We start from the raw sequence: 17,500 nt of genomic DNA, 5'->3' as shown, positions 1-17,500 counted from the left end.
TTGTGTACTTGCAGTGCAAAGTTAATATTTATTCATAACTGTTTACATAAGAATAGAAAAGGCCAAGTATTTAATTGGTAAAGCTGCTGTAGACAAAGATAAATAATTAGCATGTGTCATTTATAAATATACCTGAATGGGCTTTCTGGGTGCCAATCTGCATGGTTCATCTCCGCCCATCCCAGACCGGCCAATAGGAGGCCAGTACATGGCCCACTGGGTACAGTGCCTTTGAGGCTCATAAATTCCACAGTCTAAAATCTGCTGTCTGGGAATCTGCAGGCTTGATTCTTATTGTTTAATGATCAATTCTTAAGTATGTAAATATTATATGTAAATCATAAGCGCATTAATGTTAGAGGTCGGGTGAGTGGCTGCATTAATGCGATTTTCTGGATACTTCCTATATCTAGCAACCTGTTTTTAGAGGTCCTGCCACCATGGGTGCACGTCATCCATGTAAGTAAGCTCTCTGAATTCTGGGTGCTGAACCTGCTGGGACCTGGGTGCCCCCCCCAGCCCCAGCCCCAGCACACCAACTGGAGAGGTCAGACTGCAGTACAGCCGCAAGCCATCCAGCTACGGACCTCCATGCCCCATCTGGGAGGACACCAGGCTGTGGTACACGCCCTGCTTGGTCAGTAGCTGCTGGTGTGTTCCCATTTCCACCACCACCCCATCCTTCAGCACGGCGATGCGGTCAGCGTTCTGGATGGTGGAGAGGCGGTGGGCCACCACGATGCAGGTCCGGCCTTCCCGCACCTTGTCCAGGGCCTCCTGCACGATCTGCATTGGGAGTGGGAGTCACCAAGGCCAGTTCACAGCTACTACCACTAGGGTGCAGTAATGGGAATCTGAAGTGAAGTGATTTGTTCTCATTGATGACACACCACATCACACAAGAAAGAAATGTGTCCTCTGCATTTAACCCATATGTGACATCGTGACATAGCAGGGGGCAGCTAATTCAGCACCCAGGGAGCAGTGCTTGGGGGCGGTACCTTGCTCAGGGTACCTCAGTGGTACAGTGCTGGTCAGGAATTCAAACCAGCAACCTTTCAATTACAAGTGCACCTCTGTAACCATAAGGCCACCGCTGCCCCCACAGTCTGTACATTCGCATCAGCTTTTTAGTTCATTGCACATGTGGAATTAAATAGACTGGCATCCTAAGCAGGGTGTGCCCCTCTGCCTGAGACAGGCTCCACCCCCCGGTGCTGAGCAGGATAAGCCATGGGAATATAAATGGTTTGATTCTTTTTTTGTGAACAGCTGATTCCACTCACCTTCTCGCTCTCCGTGTCCAGGGCTGATGTGGCCTCGTCGAGCAGCAGCAGTCTGGGGTTGCGGAGAATGGCCCGGGCGATGGCCACCCTCTGCTTCTGGCCACCGGACAGCTGGGTGCCACGGTCCCCAGCCTGGGTGTTGTACTTCTGCAGCAGACAGATAAGAAGCCACAGCTTCATCACTCCCGTTCATGGGACTCTCTGCTTGCCGGGGTCCGTCGCCGCTATGCTACTCACTATCTAGGAAAAGCAAATGCTTATGTGGCTTTCACACGTGTTGTGGAATCATACCACACGTTTAGATTTTAGATTTTTTTTTAGATTTCCGGCCCAGAGTTAAAGGCTCCAGTGACACCGGAAGTCGGGACCTGTGGTGTCACTTTGAAGAAACTGTCACCCAGTTACTAAAGGTGAAAGATAACGCTTTAACATCCCCATCTGAAACGCGGTGTTGGGGGTAATCGGCGTGGCAGCGAGTCCTTCTCCCTGGAGCCTGAGAGCAGCATCGGGGGTTATAAAAAGCCACTTACGTCGGGCAGCCCTTCGATGAAGGAGTGGATGTTGGCGGCTTTGGCCGCCGTGATGATTTCCTCGTGGGGCACCTCCCTGCTGTTGTCGCCGTAGGCGATGTTCTCGGCCAGGCTGCAGTCGAACAGTACGGGCTCCTGGGACACGATGCCGATCTGCGCCCTCAGCCAGTGGATGTTCAGGCCCTGAGTGTCATGCTGATCCAACAGCTGTAAGGGGTGGGGCCAAAAGTGTATCAGGGCAGGGCCAAGAGTGTATCCGGGGGAACAAGACTTAATAATTACATTTTGTCTATATTCACCATTCCTTGGTTCCTATTCCCCTGAACACCACCATAAAATTACAACCTTATCACTTACGTACTGTTAACGGGATTTGTAAGGTGGTCACACCTGTGTAGGTCTGTGGCTGGTTTGTGTGTGACTGTATGCGTGAGATCATCTTTAACTCTTACACACAGAAACACCTCGGCATCCCATCAGCATTGCCTGCTGCAGAGCTAAGGACTGATAATTCTCCCAGGAGAGGAAGGCTGACACACTGGTCGTGCAACAGAATACACTCAGTATGCTCAAGATCCATTGGCCCATAAAGGGCTCTAAACCCTTTTCAGCTGTCTGAAAGGCTTGTGACCTCCGGCCAGGAGAGGGCGCTGTCAGCACTTACCACTGAGCCCTGGATGGGGTCGTAAAGGCGCTCCAGCAGCTGGATGGTGGTGCTCTTCCCACAGCCGCTGCCGCCCACGAGGGCCAGCGTCTGGCCCCTCTTCACCCTGAGGTTCAGCCCCTGCAGGACAGGAATCTTCGGCCGGGATGGGTAATTGAATAGCACGTCCTTGAAAGTGATGTTCCCATCACAGTGGGGCTAAAGAAGGGACAGAAAAAGAAGGCGGCTTTCCTGCTTAAAGAGCCAAACACAGGGGCGCTCAGCCCTCACTGTGCTGCAGTCCTTTCCAGGACTGGCCACTGGGTGTCACTGTGTGTGTTTTGTCATGGATTTAGCACAGAGGTCCCACAGCAGAGCCTCTGTCAGGCCACTCCAGGTGACCCATGCTAACGTACTGGTTTCTCTCCCTCCTCTGACTCATTGTCGATGGCCGGCACCCTCTCCAGCAGCATGAAAATGTGGGAGGCCGACACTTTGGCCTTGGCGTAGTTGGGGGCAAAGGAGTTGGCCTCCCCCATGGCGAGAGCCCCATACAGGACAGCGGAGATAACTCTGCAACAGACAGGACTCTCATTTTCAAAGTCAAGGCATCTCAAACATGGACATATCTGACAGATTCTCCAAGCCCAGTTACCAAAGGACAAGGCGCAGTTAGCGCTTTTGATTCAGGTTATGGTGCCGCTGTGTCTTACTCTGGGCACCAGGGTGATTAACTCTGTGTAACGAGTTAGTATTTCACCATCATCAAACGTAGCTATTGACTGGATGGCAGAAGAGCCAGTGTAAGTGGCACAGCGACCGCATTAAACGTGAGAATCTCTGTGTTTGTGGATTCGGGAAAAGCTGTTCTTTGGCAGCTGATGCTATTGTGTATTTTTGTGACTTCTGTGTCTTTCCATCCCACAAGAAAGAAAAAAATTAATTGTTTTGTGGTGCAGCTGTAATTTACGGCAGCTGCAGATGAACCTGAGCATATTTACCACTGTTGTAATAATTAACTGTTTCCATGGCAAATGTTAGACCTTCGCTCCCGTGTGTCAGATAGAAACATGAACACAGCTGGAATGTCGGGGGAATTCCGGGCCATAGAAAAGCCCGGAGAGAGAAACATACACGAGATGGACCGATCCAATGCCGGGACTGATCCAAAGCCGGAGCATGTCGCTCTCAGATCACTGCACGTTTTCCTGTCCCTCATAAAGACGGTGATCCTGATTTCAGGGTTTCCATTATCAAGGTTCTGCACCTGCTCCTTTTCACTTGCGATGCATATTCAAGGTTTTTTTTTCAGTAAGATGGTGCACATTTTGCATATTTAGGAGAAGTTCCTCCACTGTGTTTCTCACATGCAGTGACACACAACAGAAATCGATGGTGGATGAGGCTATGGTGGACCATGGACAGCCAATCCCTGGCTGCTTTAACTCACTCCCACTCTGCTCCACAACTTCCAGCCGAGTCAGACTGATGGACAGTGTCCTGTAATCCTGTCCCACCTGCCTTGAATTTCAAAGCTTCTGCATGTGCTCTATGTTTACCCAAATTATTGTGTAATCCTTACTTCTTGTTGAGATCACTGTAATTAGCTGTTCTGAACATGATCTTTCAATTTATCTCTTACATGGTGCACCATCGCCTCAGTATTACAGCTGGTAAATAAACCAAGATGAATATAACGATTTAAAAATAACTTCCTCAAGTGTGGATCTACTTCTTAAAGAAGCATAATGCGACACTGCGGCAGAGACACGCACAGAAACACCCCCTCGAAGTCCATCTGATTCTGTTCGATGAGCCAGGCTCCAAACCGGAAGCAGCCCGCATAGGCAAAGTAGACGATGGCTTGGGAGAAGGCAAAAGTCAGCCCGTAGACGTGGGCCTTCTTCTTGGAGTTCCTGGCAAACAGAAACGTGTTTGTTTGAGCGGTGGCTTACGCTTCCCCCTATGTCATGTGACGTCCATCACGTGACCCGCTGACGTTCACCTACTTGTACGGCACAATGAGGTTCTCCTCGTAGAGGCTCTCGAATTTCATTTCGCGCCCCAGCGACACGACCGTGCGGACGTTCTCGATGGCTTCTGTAGCAACCTGCAGAAAAGCCGGCAAAATTAACCCAAAAGGACAATCCGTTAGGGTTTCAGACGAGAGTAAGTCGGGAGAAATTACATTGTTCAGAAATATAAACGGCAAATGCATACGCTCATGTTTATAAGGACATTTTCAAACTGTATAATTTCAAATCTGAACTAAGTGTGTTTCCTTTAATAAACTATTTAAGACCATTTATTGAGTGACTATATGGCTTTCAGTTAGAGGTGGATTGTTCAGGTACAGAAAGTAAAAATCCAGATTTTGTTTTAGCCAACCATAGCATTGAGCATAAAGACTCGCAGTCCCAGAGATCCCAGCTAGTTGGCTGAAACAAAATCTTGGTTAGGATTTTTACTTTCTGCACCTGAACTGTCCACCTCTGGTTTCAGTAGAAGCACAGGACACAAGGCAGGACATTAACTGCACGGAATGCCAGTGTTATGTCACAAACACATGAACGGTACACAGGTCTCTGCCAAGGCAACTCCCAGCCGTCTGGTCACATGACCTGATCCTTAGCCGCAGCTTCCCATTGGCTGCTCAGCCCACCTTCCCTGCCACCTCCAGCTCCTTCTTGTCCTTCACGGCGTGACCGGCCAGCATCTTCATCTGCACGGCCCCGGCGACGGCCAGGAAGGGCACCACAGACAGGAGGAGCAGCGTCAGCTGCCAGCCGTAGACGAAGGCGATGATGATGGAGGTGCCCAGGTTGGCTACGTTCTGGGCCAGTGTCGCCATCCTGACGCCTGTCGCCTGGCCAACAGGGGGGGGTTCTGTTACAGAGCCCGTTCTTAACCTTATGCCCCCCACGCCCAGCCCACTGCCGTGAGACCCACATCAAACCAAATCAAGGCCCACTTCTAAATCCTGTATCATCTACACTACTGTGCAAAAGTCAAAGAACCTTTGCTGTGTCGAGCACTCTCATTTTTTCTGATGTTTTTTATTATCTTAAGGCATCTTGCACAGCGTGTGCTGTTAATCTTGTGTGCTGTTAATCTTGTGTGCTGTTAATCTTGTTGTCTTCTGTTAATCCGCAATTTCTATTGTATTTTTAGTTTTTACTTGTATTTGTCCTCTGAAATGCTTCTACATGTCATTTCCTGTACAAGCGGCTCCATGCTGCACACAGTATCCCTTCCCTAAGTCTGTGTTTAAGTTGAATTTACAGTAAATAATAATACAGGACATAATAATAACAATAATAATAATAATAATCATTTCCATCCATCCATATTCCGCTTCCGCTTATCCTATTCAGGGTCCTGGGGGGTCCGGAACTTATCCCAGAGGCTACAAGAACAAGGCTGAGTATAACCCAGGATGGGGCGCCAACCCATCACAGAATAATAATAATAATAATAATAATAATAATAATCCGTAAATCAGATGTAAGCCAGTGAGCCCTGAGTTTGCCGTGGTCTCTCTGTAGGAAGGAAATGTAAGTGAGACAAACATGAACCTACTCCCTGAATTTGGGCAGCATCAGTGGCCAGCCTGGTAGTCAGGGCCCCAACGCTGTTCTTGGGCTCATCAAACCAGCCCATTTCCTGTAGTGGTGGGGGTGGAGAAAACGGTGAGAACCACAAAGGCTGACCAGAACCGCTGCCGGCTCCTCCGGCTTCCAGAATGACGCGCATCTTCTCCCCGCGCAGACTGCAGCTGCCGCCAATGAAAGTTCCGGCAGGCTGTATCCATGTGTAACCGTGTCACATGGGCGAAGACTAGCATGAAGCAGAATAAATGCCAGATACATATAGAACAGAGGTGAAGCGCTTTCAGTGCCACAGTAACACATCACTGTTTGGGAGGCAGATGATCGACTCGGCCAATCAGTGCCGCAGCAGAGAAAGGTAGCAGCGAGGGGATCAGTGGGCGATAGATTTTACACAGATCTTTATCAGTATCATAAAAGAGAAACACTGCCCTGTCAACCCAAACGGCGGGGGCCCCTTCTTAAGGGACCTCACCCTGGGTGGGTCATGCTCACTACGCTATCCTACACGCCACTAACCATTTTTGTAGTGTGTCACATTCGTCCCTGTATCCGGTAATACTTATTATAACAGGAATTTTTACTGTCTCCGTGAATGCCCTGCAGGACTGTCAAAACGTTTGAATTTTAACACAATGGCGTAAATCATTTATTTAAAATTCTAAGAGGAAGACAGACCTAACAGATAAACATCCCTGTGTCCTAATGGACAATCGTCCCTGTGTCCTAACGGACAATCGTACCTGTGTCCTAACGGACAATCGTACCTGTCTCAGCATCGCCTTGAAGGCCCTGTACCTCAGCCTCATAGTGAGGATCTCACCAGCTTTTCCAAAACTGAAGCCCTGGAGAGAAACATGGATTAAATAGTGTAATAAGCAAAAGAAACCAAATGACTTCACAGCCACTTTACACCCATTTAGCCAATCAGCTATTATATTAGCTTAAACTATATAATTCTTGTTTTGTTTGATTTTTCTGCTGGCCCCTGGAGGATGGGCCCCCCCTTTCGGTCTGGTTCCTCCCAAGGTTTCTTCCTCTTAGGGAGTTTTTCCTTGCCACCGTTGCCTTTGGCTTACTCACTGGGGGGTCTTTACGTGGCAGAAATGTAAAGCGCATTGAGACAATGTAATGTTGTGATAATGCGCTATATAAATAAAATTGCATTGCATTGCATTGCATTTCTATTCCAGCTAAACACACTTTGAATGTAACAGATTTTCAGATTTTTCAGGTATTTTACACATTTCAATTATCCCAAAGCAGTGTTGCAGTTTTTTAGTCCTGTCTTTGTCTCACTTTTTCCAATTACTTTATCTTCTCTATTAATTTACACAGTTAATGTAAAGACTATGTTGTTACACAGCTTTCAGAGACCAATAATTTACTAAATATGGAAAAAAGACATCAATAATTCTACTGAAATCCCTGTAGGCGTTTTATGCTGAATAATTTTGCATGACACACACGCCATTTAAAAATGCTGACAGCAGTAGGACAGAAATGAAAGGCTAAGAGACCTTTGCAGCTAAAACAGGAACCAGATTCAGCTTCACTGTTAGAACCTCCAGGCCAGTGGGTGATGGTCCAGCACAACTTTATACTGATGAAGATCAGGGATCTGCTCAAGGGCTTCACTGCAGTTTAAGATCTGATCTATGCTAATGACTGAGGAAACAGTCTTGGCAGTGAGTCAGACTCAGTCTCAGAGATACATCCTCAAGCCTGGTTAATCTCCATAGCGACAGAGGGATGGTTTACTGGGCTTCACAGAGAACATGATGGAGGCAGGCAGGCAATCCAGCATCAGAGGTACGAACATCCTGGGGAGACAGGCTAATGGAGAAAGTCCATTTGGATTTTCCCACATTTTTCTTACCTGGAGGAACAGTGTGATGAAGGAGACACCTCCAATTACGGCAAACATAATGGAGAAGAAAGAAGACTTCAACTTCACCAGTTCCAGGTCGGGCTCGGCAAACACCTATAGGGAACAGAGGAATCCATGCTAGTGCTTTTGTGGGGAAAGGAACGTCTGTTCACTGGATGCCTATCCAGTACACAAGCACTTCATGACCACTGGATGAAGTTCAGCAAATCTATTAAATACTGAACAGTTCCGGTCTGCAGTTGTGTTCACTTGGACTTTCCCCACTACATTTAGATTGGGAAACCGCAGAAAGGGTTGGTTTATGGTTATGACAGGGTATAACGGCACAGGGTGGGGGGGGGGGGGGGGGCAGAAATCCCCAAGTAAACTTACTGCTATGATTTTGGAGAAGATGACAGCAAAGGCGGGCTGTATGCCCCCATTGATGATGGCACAGAAGATGCCAACCACCATGTAAGGCCACTCTGGGAGGTTCAGATGCAGCACCTTCAGGAAGGACACCTCTGGCACCTTCTCCTCCTGACCCTCCTCTTTTGCTACGTCCGTGTCGCCCTCTGCGGCTTTCATTTCAAGGGGGAATATTTCTGACATTGTGGACGGGCTTTTCTCATCCAGGTTGGCCTCTATCACATCCTCCAGCGTGTCGTCCGCACTCCTGAACGTCTGGAAAGAGCAGTGCTGGTTACTCACATTACAAATGCAGACCTGCAGGAGAACTTCTCATCAGTACCGATGGTCCTAAAGATGGTGGGGGGAGGGGTGGGGGGGGGGTCCAGTCTAGAGGTGATACTAACTGATCAAACAGTATCATGTCCAGGTCCTGAGTTGAAAAGAGGGGACCATTCCTAACCCAAATGACCCAAGTAAGAAACTATTATGGGTATGCAAATGTTAAACAATAAATTAATGTTAAAATAATCCCACTGAAGATCTTTTTGACATGGGATCCACACGTGCCTGCATGTTGACCAGTGAGCAGTACACTCCTTTGCGTTCCATCAGCTCGCTGTGGGTCCCCAGCTCCACGATCTCTCCATCTTGGAAGCCGGCGATGATGTCTGCATTGCGGATGGTCGACAGGCGGTGGGCGACCACAATGGTGGTGCGGCCTTGCCTCACCTGCCGTGATGTCATGAACACTCAATAAAAGGCATCTTCAGAAATCAGGATTATGTCCTCTTAGAGGCAAAGAGAATAACCTTGTCCAAAGCGGCCTGGACGATGGTCTCGCTCTCAGCATCCAGGGCGGACGTGGCCTCATCCAGCAGGAGGATCTTGGGATTGCGGACAAGGGCTCGAGCGATGGCTATCCTCTGCTTCTGCCCTCCACTCAGCTGGGTTCCTCTGTCACCAACCAGGGTCTCAAACTTCTACAGCAGCAGGAAAGACATTTTGAACTTCACAGCTACAGATGTTAGTAAGGGTCAACAATAAAACCATTTAAATATTTTCAACGTAACAAGAAAGATAGTATGGAGAAACTGCTTCTTAACCCTTAAGGTGCGGCCTGGTCGCCAACAAATTTTAACCCAGGTTCCACTGGATACCTCCCCGGTTTTATTTGGGATCTGAGCCCATGGCGGGATCTGAGCCCACAGGGACCTCAGTCAATTGGGTCTTTTCTTTTAAGGGGCCCGGGATTTGGTGCCTTCTGACACAACGTCTGGAGGCCACACCCAGAGGGCCCCCACCTGGGGAAGCTGCATGATGAAGTCATAGGCATTGGCCTCGCGTGTGGCCATCTCGATCTCAGCCTGCGTCACGTCCTCTCGGCCATAGCGGATGTTCTCGGCGATGGTGGTGGCGAACAGCACCGGCTCCTGGCTCACGACCCCTATCATCTGGCGTAGGAAGCGGACGTTGAGGGAGCGGATGTCGTGCCCGTCGATGCTGACCTGCGTGCCAGAGCAAGTTCATGGAATACGTAAGGTCCATGCAGACGCATGCAGACGCATGCAGACGCTGCCGGCACCATACCATGCCCTCCTGTGGGTCATAGAATCGCTGCAGCAGCTGCACGGTGGTGCTCTTTCCACAGCCGCTGCTGCCCACCAGCGCCAAAGTCTGCCCGCTGTTCACCCGCAAACTCATACCCCTCAGCACCTGTGGCCGGACAAATCCAACCAGTGTTAGGCTGTATGGCCTGATAACAGAACCAGATATGGCAGCATACGAGTGCAGGGTGACAGAAAAGGAGTTTATGTGCATATGTGTGTGTGTATGTGTTTGTGTATGCTACAAATTTATAGGATAAGGTATTTGCATCTTTGTAGGGCTACTTGAAAACTGTACATCCCATACAATTTAGTTCTGATACTTAAACTCCATTAGAACAACTGGACATTGGCTGAAGACAGGACACTGCGGAATACCACCCGGACAGCATGGGAAACCACTCGGACAGCATGGGAAACCATTCGGACAGCATGGGAAACCACCCGAACAGCATGAGAAACCATTCAGACAGCATGGGAAACCACCCGAACAGCATGGGAAACCACCCGAACAGCATGAGAAACCATTCAGACAGCATGGGAAACCACCCGAACAGCATGGGAAACCACCCGAACAGCATGAGAAACCATTCAGACAGCATGGGAAACCACCCGAACAGCATGGGAAACCACCCGAACAGCATGGGAAACCACCCGAACAGCATGAGAAACCATTCAGACAGCATGGGAAACCACCCGAACAGCATGGGAAACCATTCGGACAGCATGGGAAACCACCCGAATAGCATGGGAAACCACCCGAACAGCAGGTGAAACCATCCGAACAGCAGGTGAAACCATTCAGACAGCATGGGAAACCATTCGGACAGCATGACCAAAAAGCTGGCAGATTCACTCACTTGGACATCTGGCCGCGAAGGGTACCGGAAATGGATGTTCTGGAAGTCGATATTCCCTTTAATTAGGTCGGGTTTGTAGCCTTTGTCAGAGTAGCTGTTGATATGAGGCTTCTGAAATTAGAGAGAAATGACTGGAAAACCACAAAAATCCAAAAAGAGCCACCAGGCTGAATTTATTTTGTTGTGGTTCTTGTTGCAGCTCAGATGTTATCTGTGTACATTAGCTGAACACTCTGCTGAAGCTCTACATGCCTTCACTGCTACCACAGCAACAGAGAATCAGACACCTTCAGGATTCAAATATGCGTCTTTCAACATCATTTTCCTCCTGTACCCACAACATAACTACATTCCATGGTAAAGGTTTGTACAGCGCATTGAAGACACCGGCCCATGCTCCTGCGGGACAGTTTCTTCAAAACAACCGGTTCCTCATTTGAAACAATTGAAGGAAAACCCTACATAAAATGGTTTATTTATAATTTATTTTGATTTCTTTTGTGAGGGCTTAGCTTGCGTTTCTCGGTTGTTCTCGGGGGTACATGTGTGTATCCTTCGTTTGTTTATTCAGTCCTGATCTAATTAAAGATTATTTGTGTGAGGTCTGTCCAGAGCACCACACCCTTCCAGAATATGAAAGCGGCTCCTCAAAAGACCTCAGAGACCAGTTATGGGTCATACAGTCCTAAAACCAGGGTGGAAACCAAGTCATTTTGAACACCTACTGCTAAAAGCAACAGTCGCCAAAGAAATTTGGTACTAAAGCAACAGGACACCAACTCCGAGGGTCTCAGACACCTGCAGAGACGCTTAGTATCTTCAAGAATTTCCAGCCTCGCTTCAACCCCAGATCAACTACCGCAGAAAAATCTAGCTTTTCTGTAGATGAACTACTTGTTGTTTAACTGTAGTTGTTTAGACCGCGGACAACAAGTAGCTAGTAGATTATGCTGTTAATCCTGTTATAAGTAAAATAAACTTGAGGATACGATGTACTGATATCAAGCCAAGAAGAGGTTAAATGAACAATACAGCCAGTACACCCCCACCCCCCCACCCCCAGCAATCCCACATCAAACATTCCAGAGGGTGTGGACGTGTGCCTGAGACTGAGGGGCCAACTCACAGTGTCGATTATGGCAAACACCTTGTGCGCTGCTCCCCTTGCGCTGGCGAATGCTTGGATGTTCGGGGACGTCTGGCCAATTGCAAAGGCACCGATGATGACGGAGAAGAACACCTGGGCAAAGGGAAATCTCACCATCAGCAACACAAACACAGAGATCTCACGCGGCGCCTCAGCAGGCTATGTCTTTGTGTCCGTGATTGGAAGGCAGACAGTCACATGGCTGTGGGCCCTTGAGTGAGACCCTTAACCCCCCGCTCCAGGGGTGCTGCACGATGGTGAACCGTAAGCCGTGTCCTTTGAGCAATGAAGAGCAAGATGGGGTCAATGAAGAGACAAATTTCTATGCACCAGTACTCATACTTGTGCAATATCCAGTAAAGGATTCTTATTATTACTGGTTATTACTGTTTAGAGCTACTAATACAGCTTCAGAATTCAAGTTAGTTCAGCATACAATGCTCACAGAAAGTCTTGAGATGGTTACCGAATTAAGCAAAAGTCCCATGATGTTCTGTGAGTACTGCGTATCTGTATTGGCTCATCCAAAGGAATAATATACACATATAATCTATATTGCAGGTCACTTGAATGATTTAAATTTACCTTCATACTGTCAACAAGGAAGGTCGTCTTTAGTTGTGCCACAGGTGAAATGTAACAGATAGGTGTACCTTCAGACTTCGGAGTCCTTACCGTAGTAAAAGGCTGGACTATGTTTATCATTTTGAGATGTTTAGGAATAAGAGACAGGCAGTTGTGAGAGGGAGTCGAGCAGACGGATCGGCTGGTTTGAACGAGGAGGAATCCACGCTCACCGTCAGCAGGCTGCCGATGGTGTACTCATTAGCCAGGATGAGGGTGCTGCCGTACCAGAAGGCCAAAGCGTACGACATGTAGATTATGAGGAAGGTGAAGCCCATGGCGATGTTTGCTGTGATGGCCTTCTTCACGCCAACATTTTTGGCGTCCTGAAGATTTTTTTCATACCTTTGTAGGAGATGAAAGGTAAATTCCGAATTACACCTTCAGCAGCAAAAGAATAATTACAAGTTTTATTCGTAAAATTAGTTTGTATATTTCTCTTGAAATCAGACTTTCTCATTTCTCAGTTTTTCATTTTTGACATTCATAATATCAGGAAAAATAAGTTCAGGTGAAAAGCGCCGTCTGATTGGGCCAAGCTCTCCGTCACCTCCGTAACTCCTTCTTCTGACCGCCAAAGACAACTACTGTCCTAATTGCAGACAGGACTTCTTCAGCCACCGCTCCCGCCTTGGCGTAGGCCGTCTGCTCCTTGGATGTGAACGAAGTCATGACCTGGGCCCAGGAAGAGACAGTCACTGTAAGTCAGGACTCCCTCATGCTCACTGCTGCCATCGATTGGACGAGTGCCACCGACTCGCCTTGGAGAACATCGCTGCAGAGATGCCCAGGACAGGGCTGATGGCAAGAATGACGAGGGTGAGCTTCCAGCCAGTCAAGAAGCCCACAACAAAGCCAGCGATGAAAGTGCTCACGGACTGGATCAACATCCCCAGCTTGTCCCCAATGCCTTCGTTAATCTTGTATATATCGCTAAAAAGGAGAGAGAAATCAGCTAAATAGATACGTATCTTTTAAACAAACCAGATGTGCTTAACTTCTCCCGACCAGGCTGAGTCTAAACCCAAGAATGACGTCCTACAAATCCAGGTGGAAAAGTGAACCTACTCAGCCAATCGCGTGTTCAGCTCTCCAGTCTCGTTAACATCAAACCAGCCGATCTCCTGCTGCATTATGGCGTGGAAGAACTTCTTCCTCAGGCGTTTTATCTGCCGTCCGGCTGAGAGGGTCCACAGAGCCACCTGCAGGTAGGCCGCTAGCAGAACGGCGGCTCCCATGATCGAGTAGTAGATGGCATGTCTGGGATGGATGGAGACGTCACAGACGCTTTCATCACTGTCATCGAGGAACACTGCACTGCTATGTGACAGGGATCTCGAAAGCACTTTGAGACTGAAAACCTTACGCTTTTATATAGTGAAGACTGTGAGTTAGGGGGACGCAGCAAGACCAAAGGCTGAAAAAGGACAGTACCTGGTCATTTGATCTCCCAAAGTTTCGTTCCTAAGACCAGTCATGTCTGAAGTGGAGAAACAGTTGATTAGACTTTTAATACAAAATTGGAGAAGTATCACAACCGTTACACTCGGTATACTGTGATCAATCTGCCACTTTATATTGTGCCCAGTTTTTCCATTGCACATATCCATCCTTCCATCTTCCATAACCGCTTATATTATTCGGGGATAAGGGGGGGTCTGGAGCCTACAGGTGCAAGGCAGTGAATAAGGATGGGGTGCCAACCCATCGCAGAGCTCACTCACGAAACATTCACTCACACGCCAGTCACTCACACACCAGTCACTCACGAAACATTCACTCACACGCCATTCACTCACACGCCAGTGACTCACACACCATTCACTCACACACAGTCACTCACACCTCATTCACTCACACGCCATTCACTCACACGCCATTCACTCACACGCCAGTCACTCACACACCATTCACTCACACACCAGTGACTCACACACCATTCACTCACACACAGTCACTCACACCTCATTCACTCACACGCCATTCACTCACACGCCTTTCACTCAGACACCAGTCACTCACACCTCATTCACTCACACACATTCACTCACACGCCATTCACTCACACAACATTCACTCACACACCATTCACTCACACACCAGTCACTCACACACAATTCACTCACACACCATTCACTCACACACCATTCACTCACATCATTCACTCACACACCGTTCACACCTATGGGCAATTTGGCAACTGCAATTCACCTCAGCATGTTTTTGGACTGTGGGGGGGAAACCTGAGCACCCGGAGGAAACCCCACGATGACACAGAAGTAACATGCAAACTCCACACAAGGAGCCAGGCCAGAGACTCAAACCCGGGTCCCAGATGTATGTGACAGCCATTGCACCACCACAACATCCTCCCACTGTGCCTATTTATTACTGAATTGTTTGCTCACTCTTATACTGGCCTGTTTTGTCTTGCACTGTCTTGTCCTGTACTGCACTGCTCTTTGTCCTTTGCACACACACACCCCCCCCCCATTCACACAAATACCCCACTCACTCAGCTGGTCGGCCATAGCATCGCTGGCGAATGAGTCTGTCATGTCCCCGAAGACCACCACCATCGCAGGAAGCACTGCACCGTTACCCATGGCCATAAGGGTCCCCAAGATCAAGAGGAACTTGTCCCAGCTATCTGCAAAACGAAACTGGGAGAAGGGGGAAGACAGTGAGCCAGCAGGGCTGTGAACTGGGCCAGACAGGTGCTGCTTTGGGGCACAGGGGCAGAGTGGTACAGATCTGCAGAACACTCGTTCCATTAGATTTTATTGTCCTTCTTCGTTTCTGAGCTTAGACTGTTAGCCGAAAGCCTGGATGTATTAATCAGCCCAGGCATACTGACCTAGGATGTCACGCCACTGGTGAGAGTGAAGGGTTAAGGTCAAAGGTTACAGAGTAAGGGACCGGCCGGCGTTGGAGCGACAGCCACCCCGACATTGACGTCACATTTTCGGCCGACACATATTCCCATTTTTACAGGCCACACAGTCACCAATGTACCCTGGATAAGTGTTCATGCGTACACTTACACACAGGCGCTATTTGTACAACAGTACCTTTAACTACATATTACTCTGCGCCACTTTAAGCTCCATCAGATCCTCAGTGCGTAAGTGCCGTATAAATCAGTTTCTTGTACTACACATAGCTGAATATACTGAAATCAGGGGGCGTCGTTATGATTGCCTTGAAATGTTCTTTAACCCGTCCCCTCCCCCAAATAATTGTACACTAAATTGTTTAAATAGTCCGTTCTCATTCGTTTTTTATTAGAATCAGACGCCCAAGTAAAGGCTTATACAGTTTTTATACAGGATATTCACGGAGTTGCCCCATGACTGACACATTAACCATTTATTACGTACCATGGCGAACGGGCCGACCATTTCCATTTTGGGCTCCTTCTCTTTTCCATCTTTATCTTTTTTCTTACTGTATAACAGAGAATTTGTGATATAACAGTCAGACCAAGGATCATATTTTCATCGATCCATGCAAATTAAGATGCAGTATTGCGTTTGGAAATTAACTGGCAAATGTCACCCATTTTCATAGTTTAAAAGTCACCTGTATAAATGAGGAAATAACCAAACTGAGTTACCGTCTAACAGAGGCCGTAATGTCATGCCCAGATCCGACATCTTTTCCTAATTCTACCGTTAAAATAGACATTACAGTAACTGTGTAACTTGCGTTGGAAACTTTCTGTAAAAATGTCGGTTTACCTCACGTCCCCATTTTGCGCTTTGTCTAAGTCCATCTCACTCTTCTTACCGTCTCCTTCCAATATGTGCTGTTAAAATAATGAGTGATTCTCCGTCACTTTACATATTAACACAGCGGACTTTCACTACGGCTCGATAAAATAACACACATTCGGTTTACGGTCTTATTTTTGTAACAAACACCCATTTTAACAAAAATCTGTTATGATTTATTTGTATTTGTGTAAAAGAGGGAATGTGTCATACAGCTTAATAATGAAAGCAAATGATAAAAGGTGTTAAGAAACCAGTTTAATCGGGGTAACTCACGAACACGGTAGGCGCTCCCAGCTCGGCGCAGAATCCCGCAGCTCCAAGGTCTCCCGGCTTCGTCTGTAACTTCAATATATGGCTTATAAGCTTTATATACTTTTACGACACGACTGTTCGTGATAAGCGCAGTTATATATAAGCTGTACTACAAGCTGAATGGGCACGCAAAATCCAGGTACAAAATATATCCATGAGCGCGTTAATTCGGCCACTGTGTTAAGGTGGGGGGGGGGGTTTGTCACTTTGGTGCACCAAAGTGGGTAAAGTCAGAGAGCAGCACCCCCGAGGCGGACCTCTCTCAGTCCCGTTTGTAAGTACTGTACAGTGACTGTCCCCGTTATATTTTTCTTTTGCTATAGATGGAATTATTTGCACCCCTAAAATGTTTTATGGTACGCAGCCTTCACAGGGTTATCCCCCATCCACACAGGGCAAACCTAACCTCCACCTTTGGGGCAGGGGGACACCCCAGAATGAATGACACTCAATCTCCCACTGTCACATGGGTCTAACTTGTAGCATATTAGAGATAGAACGTCATTGTTAACACATTTCGTAAAAAATAAATGCATATGAAAACTTTGGTGAGACTTTTTTATATACAGGGTAGACCTGTATACATTAGTGGCCAAAATTGTGTAAACACGTAGCATTTTTGGGATTACGCCTTGAAAAAGTACTACCCGAATGTTTCCAAACAATCAAAAAATGTTTATAAATATGACACACTGGTCGATTAAATAAGTAACTGGAGTAACTGGAATAATGTTCTACAGTCTTTAAAAAATGGAATGGTTTCCACAGTCTTGGCCACTAGTGTAATGGTGCTTGATGACACCGTGAGTTTCTAACAGGCTGATGGTGG

General features: G+C 47.6%; 1 protein-coding gene across 1 annotated transcript; it reads right to left on the bottom strand.

Moving 5' to 3' along the window:
• Window positions 1–8: 8 nt before the first annotated feature.
• On the bottom strand, window positions 9–17,199 carry abcb4 (ATP-binding cassette, sub-family B (MDR/TAP), member 4). The gene is made up of 27 exons (XM_049025543.1): window positions 16,633–17,199; window positions 16,324–16,391; window positions 15,964–16,030; window positions 15,099–15,246; window positions 14,018–14,063; window positions 13,652–13,843; window positions 13,345–13,516; window positions 13,134–13,258; window positions 12,757–12,928; window positions 11,939–12,052; window positions 10,813–10,923; window positions 9,936–10,061; window positions 9,650–9,853; window positions 9,158–9,328; window positions 8,916–9,077; window positions 8,331–8,621; window positions 7,947–8,051; window positions 6,835–6,912; window positions 6,039–6,122; window positions 5,122–5,325; window positions 4,469–4,569; window positions 4,235–4,375; window positions 2,876–3,032; window positions 2,481–2,678; window positions 1,817–2,023; window positions 1,287–1,433; window positions 9–786 (listed from the first exon to the last, which is right to left on the bottom strand). Exons 2-27 carry the CDS (start codon window positions 16,356–16,358, stop codon window positions 580–582), a joined length of 3,765 nt encoding a protein of 1,254 aa, XP_048881500.1. The 5' UTR covers window positions 16,359–16,391; window positions 16,633–17,199; the 3' UTR covers window positions 9–579.
• Between the last annotated feature and the right edge of the window lie 301 nt (window positions 17,200–17,500).

This window comes from Brienomyrus brachyistius, chromosome 9 (genome assembly GCF_023856365.1).
Source record: "Brienomyrus brachyistius isolate T26 chromosome 9, BBRACH_0.4, whole genome shotgun sequence".
In the NCBI taxonomy this organism is placed as follows: domain Eukaryota; kingdom Metazoa; phylum Chordata; class Actinopteri; order Osteoglossiformes; family Mormyridae; genus Brienomyrus; species Brienomyrus brachyistius.
Note: the sequence above shows the minus strand (reverse complement) of the source record. Positions and strands in the feature narration are given on the sequence as shown.